Below are 8,458 nucleotides of genomic sequence, written 5' to 3' on the forward strand. Positions count from 1 at the left end.
TCTCCCTGTGTCTGCATGGGTTTCCTCTGGGTGCTCCGGTTTCCTCTCACAGTCCAAACACATGCAGGTTAGGTGCATTGGCAATCCTGAATTGTCCGTAGTGTGTGTTTGGTTTGTGGGTGTGTGTGCCCTGCGGTGGACTGGCGCCCTGCCTGGGGTTTGTTTCCTGCCTTGTGCTCTGTGTTGGCTGGGATTGGCTCCAGCAGACCCCCGTGACCCTGTGTTAGGATATAATGGGTTGGATAATGGATGGATGGATGTTTTATTGGGTGGCATTAGGCCTATGTCAGAATATATTCTTATTTCTTCCTAGTTCAAAAATGCATTTTTTTAAAGCACTAAATACTGTGCCATTAAGTATATACTTGTTTTACCCTATATTTATTTTCCCACAGAAATGCCAGAACTGTTAATATGAATACTATTGGATATTCGATTCAGTCCACCCAGCGCACTGATGAGCTGTCTGTTCCAGGTTACAGTAATCAAACAAAGTCCATCCTGAAGATTTCACTTGTTCTGATCTTTTATATTGTAACCAACTATATAAATGGAATGCTTATTGCAGTTTTTTTTAAACACAATATATTCCATAGGAACCCTCGTTACATTTTGTTTATCCACATGGTGTTGAATGATGTGTTGGAAATTAGTATTGCAATCTTCATGCACATTTGGAAGGAGGTTGCTTATATCATGCCAGTGTCACTTTGCTACTTTTTAATGACAATTGCAATTACCACAACCTACAACACTCCTCTGAATCTGGCCCTTATGGCTCTTGAACGTTATATTGCAATCTGTAAACCACTGCATCACTCAAATATCTGCACTCTCCGCAGAACATATATCATCCTGAATATAATATGGCTTATCAGTTTTCTTTCTCCGGCATCTGACCTTATAATTATCTTAAATGTAGAGCCAATGAGCTTCTTCAGCACCAAAATCATATGTTACAGTGAAAGTTTTGTTCGGACTTATTTTCTGTCTGTTAAAAGGAGCTGCATGAGCTTTACATATTTTGCAGTTGCTTGGCTTACAATGGCTTACACATACATTCATATTGTCTTTGCAGCACGATCAGCCAGTCGCTCTGAGAAATCTTCTGCTAGGAAGGCCTACAATACGGTACTGCTACATGCCATCCAGCTCACTCTGAGTTCACTCATGTTCCTCCATCCACTTGTCACTAATCTTTGGCTGTACTATCAAAATCAAGATCCAGGAGATGTGCAATATTTCACATATGTATTAATAATTTTGTTTCCACGTCTTCTGAGTCCCCTCATTTATGGAGTGAGGGAGGAAAACTTCAGAAAGTATCTGACAGAATATATCAAGGTTTGTACTTTAATAAAAGAAAGTCCCTCCAGATAGCAACAAAAGAGAAAAATTAGACTGAATCAGACCAAACATATCTAAGATCATAACACAACAAATATTTGCTCCTTTAACACTAGAATTACCAAAGCCTACAAAAAAACTCGTAAATCCGGCATACCTTAAATCCCTTCGCACCTCTCCATCAGCGTCTTTTGTCTTATAAATGTGCCGATCAAGATAAGCAGCAAGCAGCCTACTATTCCATCCCCTCACCTCTGCAGTATGTGCACAATGTTCTCCCAGTTCCAGCTTTGATTATCTGGAAGTGAAGTGCTGGAGTTTTAGAGTGGAAATAATAGATCATTATTTGGAATACATGCATTTCATGTGTGTTCCATTTCTACAATAATCTGTGTAAACTCATCATTAAAACAGAACCGTTTTTCATATTTCAGTAATAAATGACAAAATGTAGACATAAACTTTAAAGGATGCTACAGCAGTATCCGTGGTGCAGCAGTAAGAATTGCTGATTTGTAATCAAGAGTCCCCGGTTCGATCCTGACTGCCTCGTATATTTACCGTTTTGAGTAGTTAGCTGCTCTTATTGTTAATATTATACACTAAACACATACATTTGATTTGCGTCTGTAAAAGCCACTGTACATACAGCCTTTATCCATCCAGATCAGAGAATATTCAGTTCCATTGTCTCAAAACACCACTCACATCTACAGTTATTCCCAGTTTCAAATAAAAACTAACAGCATCAGATCCCTGTGGGGGGGGGGGTAGTATGTGTCGTGATCGTGACTGAAAGAATAAAAGTGAAAAAAAAAAAGCTAACTTTTACAAGTACTATAAGTGTACACCGGCTGTTATAGACGCAAATCAAATGTATGTGTTTATTGTATAATGTTAACAAAAAGAGCAGCTCTCTACTCAAAACGGTAAATATACGAGGCAGTCAGAATCGAAGCAGGTGTCTCTTCATTTACAAATCAGTAATTCTTACTGCTGTGCCACGGAAACTGTTGTATCATCCTTGAACCTTATGTGAAAGTGTTTATTTGATCTTTGGACTTCAGTCTTCACATATTACATAGTTTATGCCTACATTTTGTCATTTATTATTAAAATATGAAAAATGTTTCTGTTTTAACGATGTGTTTACACAGATTATTGTAGAAACGGAGCAGACATGAAATGCATGTGTTCCAAATAATAATCTATTATTTCCACTCTAAAACTCCAGCACTTCACTGCCAGATAATCAAGGCATGAGCTGGGAGAACTTTGTGCACGTTCTGTGGCGGTGGGGGGATGGAATAGTAGGCTGCTTGCTGCTTGTCTCGATCGGCACATTTATAAGACAAAAGACATTGACGGAGAGGTGCGAAGGGATTTAAGGTGGGCCGGATTTACGAGTTTTTGCATAGGCTTTGGTAATTCTAGTGTTAACCAAAATTTAATGACTTTTCATAGCAATATTTTATGTGCATTCAAAAGTAGAAGACATTAACTGAAAAATACTTCTTTAAGATTAATATTCGTGATTCATATGAATGTGTCAAATATACAGCAATAACAATATAAATATGCAAGACTAATATGGAAAATCTTTGTAAAAAATCAATTTTTAGTCTTATTTCTACACTAATTTTGCCAAGCAGAGTAAAAATAGTGTATATTTTTCACTTTTGTTTTAGGACCACAAATATCAATTAGCTTGTATTTTTCATCCTACCATATTTCAAATGTTGATGGATTCAATAAAGTTGATGTTTCTCCTCTCCTCCATTATCAGACTCTCTTTCAGATATCAAACCTTTGCAGTATACATTTGCACAGCCCCTTTTACCTTTTACTACAATTTATTGCCCACCTGATTTGTGTAAGTCATTGTGCTTCTTCTACATTTAATGACTAGGCACATCATTGAGAAGAGTGATCTAATGACTAAGAATTTGAATTAGAAACTAAGAAGTCAAGCCCATGATCTAATTGTATTGCTTCTCATTTGAATCCTGTATATTGTTGTATACTCTTACATGTTGCATTGCCTTCTTTGTACTGTAGTATGAAATAGGACAAGCTAGATGTTGTCTGATTGCAAACTTTGTATTCGTATTGGCTGGTCTTTGTAAAAAACATAAGTGAAAAACAAGTCTAATATACTTTTTAGTAATTAAAAATAAAAGCTTAATAAACTTTGTCATTTTGTACTTGTATATACTTAAAACATCCATCTATCCAATTACCGGATATTCTTTTATACAGTTTTAAGCTTGCATGGAGTGTGCAACATTGTCCCATGCTAGAACTAACAATGAATGAGACAGTGTCTTAACACTAGAATTACCAGAGCCTACGAAAAAACTCGTAAATCCGTCCCACCTTAAATCGCGTCTTAAATCCGTTTGCACCTCTCCGCCAGAGTCCTTTGTCATCTAAATGTGCTGATAAAGCTACTAGCAGCCAGCTATTCCATCCCCCCACCGACTTAGAATGAACTTCTCTCCTAGCTCAAGCCTTGCCTTGATTTGATTACCTGGGATTGAAGTGGAGTTTTACAGTGGAAATAATTCTAGCGTTATTTGGAATACACGCATTTCATGTGTGTTCCATTTCTATAGTTGGCTGTGCAAACACATTTTTAAAACAGAAACGTTTTTCATATTCTAATAGTAAATGACAAAATGTAGGCATTAACTATATAACGTATGAAGCCTGAAGTCCATATATCAAAGAAACACTTTCACAAAAGGTACAAATAAAAGAACACGTGCGCCTTCATTCAAAAAAAAAAAAAAAAAAAAAGCCGCATTAGCATGCCACATTGACACTCTTACTACAACTGCCGCAGTGGCGTAATGGTATCAGCTCCTGACTGGGGATCAGAGGGTGGCGAGTTCGATTCCGCACGGCTCCACTTTGAGAAATTAACTGCTCTTATTCTTACAATTTTAGAATAACAATATAAATTTGATTTCAGTCTGTAACAGGCGGTGTAACTTATGATACTGGTAAAGGTTAGCTTTTTTTTTTTTTTTTTTTTTTTTTTAATTCACTTTTCATTCTCGCAGTCACATTCAGAATCAATCCATACAACCCCATCTGACACAGCTGGTTTCACATAAATAAAAGTGCACTTTTATTCAAGACTATAACCGAAGAATAAAGAAAGCAAGTTACAGTTGGTGGTTGATACGACAGCTTGCGTGGTGCAATGTTAAGAACTGCTGATTTCCGATCCGTGCTATATAAAATCATCACATTCAAATATTAACAGTTCCCACACACCCAAGGTCCGCCATTCCTACATTTACAACATGTGTACTTGTTGCAGTGTACACACCTCTCTGTGCTATGGTTCCTATTACAGTGAATGAGCACCTGACACTGTACTTTCTTCCCTGGGGGAAGCTGAGGTCTTAGAACGGAAGTTTGTTGACGCTGTATCATCTTTTCTTTTTCCATCGCCTTTTCCTGTAAGAAGCGACGACGAAGTTCCTCTGCAAGGTGAGCCATGAACACTCTTCTTTCCTCAGCAGACCCCGTGCATGCCTTATACAGTACGTGTGCGTTCATCGCTGCTAGGTCAAGGATGTTGTACAACACAGCAACCGGCCACCTGCGTGTTCCTGTGCGCACTGAACAAGCACGCGCCTCCTGGTTCATGATGTCAACGCCACGCTGGGGAAAAAAGAAAGACAAATATATGTGACATTTTGAAGAAATCATTTTATCACCAGAAGAGCACCAGAATACTTCGTCACACTAATATTTTTTTCATTAGCATACCTTCATGTGGTTGTAGTCTGTGACCGTGTTTGGTTTTTTTTTTTTATCTTGCCCAATCTCCACATCATGGTGCATTGTGCTGAGAATGCAGACAGACTTCATCTTTTTGGGCACATACACTGTCAGCATGGCACTGGGAGATCTAAACACCAGCGTGGAGAATTGTTCGTGTACTGAACTGCCTTTAGCTGCAGGTGGAAGTTCCCGTCGCACTTTATTCATGGTGCCAAGCAGAGTTGTATTGCGGTGCAGCAGTCTATTAGCCAGCGAAAGTGACGTGAAGAAGTTGTCTGTTGTTACGGTTCTGCCTTTGTCCAGAAATGGCTCCATAAGCTTTATGACCACAGACTCGGAAAGTCTTTCTCCCGTGGGACGACTGGGATCTTTTCCTAAATAAGGAGTGGCATTGCACATGTACTTTGTCTCCAAATCTGCCGCAATCCAAAAAGGCAGAACCGTAACAACAGACAACTTCTTCACGTCACTTTCGCTGGCTAATAGACTGCTGCACCGCAATACAACTCTGCTTGGCACCATGAATAAAGTGCGACGGGAACTTCCACCTGCAGCTAAAGGCAGTTCAGTACACGAACAATTCTCCACGCTGGTGTTTAGATCTCCCAGTGCCATGCTGACAGTGTATGTGCCCAAAAAGATGAAGTCTGTCTGCATTCTCAGCACAATGCACCATGATGTGGAGATTGGGCAAGATAAAAAAAAAAAACCAAACACGGTCACAGACTACAACCACATGAAGGTATGCTAATGAAAAAAATATTAGTGTGACGAAGTATTCTGGTGCTCTTCTGGTGATAAAATGATTTCTTCAAAATCTCACATATATTTGTCTTTCTTTTTTCCCCAGCGTGGCGTTGACATCATGAACCAGGAGGCGTGTGCTTGTTCAGTGCGCACAGGAACACGCAGGTGGCCGGTTGCTGTGTTGTACAACATCCTTGACCTAGCAGCGATGAACGCACACGTACTGTATAAGGCATGCACGGGGTCCGCTGAGGAAAGAAGAGTGTTCATGGCTCACCTTGCAGAGGAACTTCGTCGTCGCTTCTTACAGGAAAAGGCGATGGAAAAAGAAAAGATGATACAGCGTCAACAAACTTCCGTTCTAAGACCTCAGCTTCCCCCAGGGAAGAAAGTACAGTGTCAGGTGCTCATTCACTGTAATAGGAACCATAGCACAGAGAGGTGTGTACACTGCAACAAGTACACATGTTGTAAATGTAGGAATGGCGGACCTTGGGTGTGTGGGAACTGTTAATATTTGAATGTGATGATTTTATATAGCACGGATCGGAAATCAGCAGTTCTTAACATTGCACCACGCAAGCTGTCGTATCAACCACCAACTGTAACTTGCTTTCTTTATTCTTCGGTTATAGTCTTGAATAAAAGTGCACTTTTATTTATGTGAAACCAGCTGTGTCAGATGGGGTTGTATGGATTGATTCTGAATGTGACTGCGAGAATGAAAAGTGAATTAAAAAAAAAAAAAAAAAAAAAAAAAGCTAACCTTTACCAGTATCATAAGTTACACCGCCTGTTACAGACTGAAATCAAATTTATATTGTTATTCTAAAATTGTAAGAATAAGAGCAGTTAATTTCTCAAAGTGGAGCTGTGCGGAATCGAACTCGCCACCCTCTGATCCCCAGTCAGGAGCTGATACCATTACGCCACTGCGGCGGTTGTAGTAAGAGTGTCAATGTGGCATGCTAATGCGGCTTTTTTTTTTTTTTTTTTTTGAATGAAGGCGCACGTGTTCTTTTATTTGTACCTTTTGTGAAAGTGTTTCTTTGATATATGGACTTCAGGCTTCATACGTTATATAGTTAATGCCTACATTTTGTCATTTACTATTAGAATATGAAAAACGTTTCTGTTTTAAAAATGTGTTTGCACAGCCAACTATAGAAATGGAACACACATGAAATGCGTGTATTCCAAATAACGCTAGAATTATTTCCACTGTAAAACTCCACTTCAATCCCAGGTAATCAAATCAAGGCAAGGCTTGAGCTAGGAGAGAAGTTCATTCTAAGTCGGTGGGGGGATGGAATAGCTGGCTGCTAGTAGCTTTATCAGCACATTTAGATGACAAAGGACTCTGGCGGAGAGGTGCAAACGGATTTAAGACGCGATTTAAGGTGGGACAGATTTACGAGTTTTTTCGTAGGCTCTGGTAATTCTAGTGTTAAAAGTATCTTGAAAATATATTTGCAATTTTTTATTTTTTCTTTATATAAAACAGCACATGCATGAGAACATTAGAACAATTGTTGCGAGAACAAGCCATTCAAGCTCAATAACAAATTGAGATTTGAAGGTCTCTATAATCCTTCCCTTCACCACACTACTTATATATTTATTCCACGTATCCATAGTTCTTTATGTGAAGATAAACTTTCTGTGCAAAATATCAGCTCTTAACAAGTTTACAACCATTTCACTGTGTTCAGAATGTATTTTAAAGTTAGAGCTGGAATTCACTGTACTAACTTATTTTATTATTTTAAACACTTTGATCAGTTCATATCTTAATCTTTGTTTGCTTTATCTGAAAAGGTTCAACTCTGCTAGTCTCTCCTCACAGCTCATACTACTTAATAAATATAGATCCATTTCAAATTTACCCTTCTCTCTAAAGTACTTGAAAAAGTAACTGTCAATCTGCTTCAGTCTCACCTTACGCTTCACAATTTATTTGAGAAATTCCAAGCTAGCTTCTACACCTGTTATGGTACCGAAACAGCATTAACACGTGATGTAAATGACATTCTAATATCCTCTGATGAAGGAAATTTAAGTGTAATTATGTTATTAGATTTGAGTACAGTGTTTGACACCATTGACTATTCTGTGTTACTACACATGCGCCTTGAGCATAGGTAAGGCACTATATAAATAAAATGTATCATTATTATTATTATTTAAATTTAACATTAATTTTCACTCATATGCAGAAGACACCCAGTTATAAAGCCTTAAGAAAATAGCAAATTAACACTGGCATTAAATGAAGAGTCTCATCTCAAATGTTCAAGATCAGTGCAGTGGAAATAACCAACACATCATTAAACACTATGTGTTTAATGTAAAGTATGTTGTGTTAATGTCCTGTAACACATTTTATTAATATCATACAAACCGTAAAAGCATCACTAAGAACTAGACGATGATCATTTTGATTAAAGATGCTGTATTGGGGTAGAATCACGTGGCACATGCTGCTAATGGCCACTTAGTTCTGCTTCTGCTTATGTCCTTTCCACCTTTTGCTCACCACTTATTGCCCTTGCTGTCTAAACTTATT

General features: G+C 38.3%; 1 protein-coding gene across 1 annotated transcript; it reads left to right on the plus strand.

Moving 5' to 3' along the window:
- The first annotated feature begins 401 nt into the window (after positions 1-401).
- On the plus strand, positions 402-1,564 carry LOC127529441 (odorant receptor 131-2-like). Its single transcript, XM_051933006.1, has one exon. The coding sequence runs from the start codon at positions 415-417 to the stop codon at positions 1,378-1,380; it is 966 nt and encodes a 321-aa protein (XP_051788966.1). The 5' UTR covers positions 402-414; the 3' UTR covers positions 1,381-1,564.
- Positions 1,565-8,458: the final 6,894 nt, after the last annotated feature.

The sequence above is a fragment of the Erpetoichthys calabaricus genome, chromosome 10 (assembly GCF_900747795.2).
Source record: "Erpetoichthys calabaricus chromosome 10, fErpCal1.3, whole genome shotgun sequence".
In the NCBI taxonomy this organism is placed as follows: domain Eukaryota; kingdom Metazoa; phylum Chordata; class Cladistia; order Polypteriformes; family Polypteridae; genus Erpetoichthys; species Erpetoichthys calabaricus.

Excerpts from the sequence above, each read along its gene's own strand:
- LOC127529441 (XM_051933006.1), top strand. The coding sequence starts at position 415 with ATGAATACTATTGGATATTCGATTCAGTCCACCCAGCGCACTGATGAG.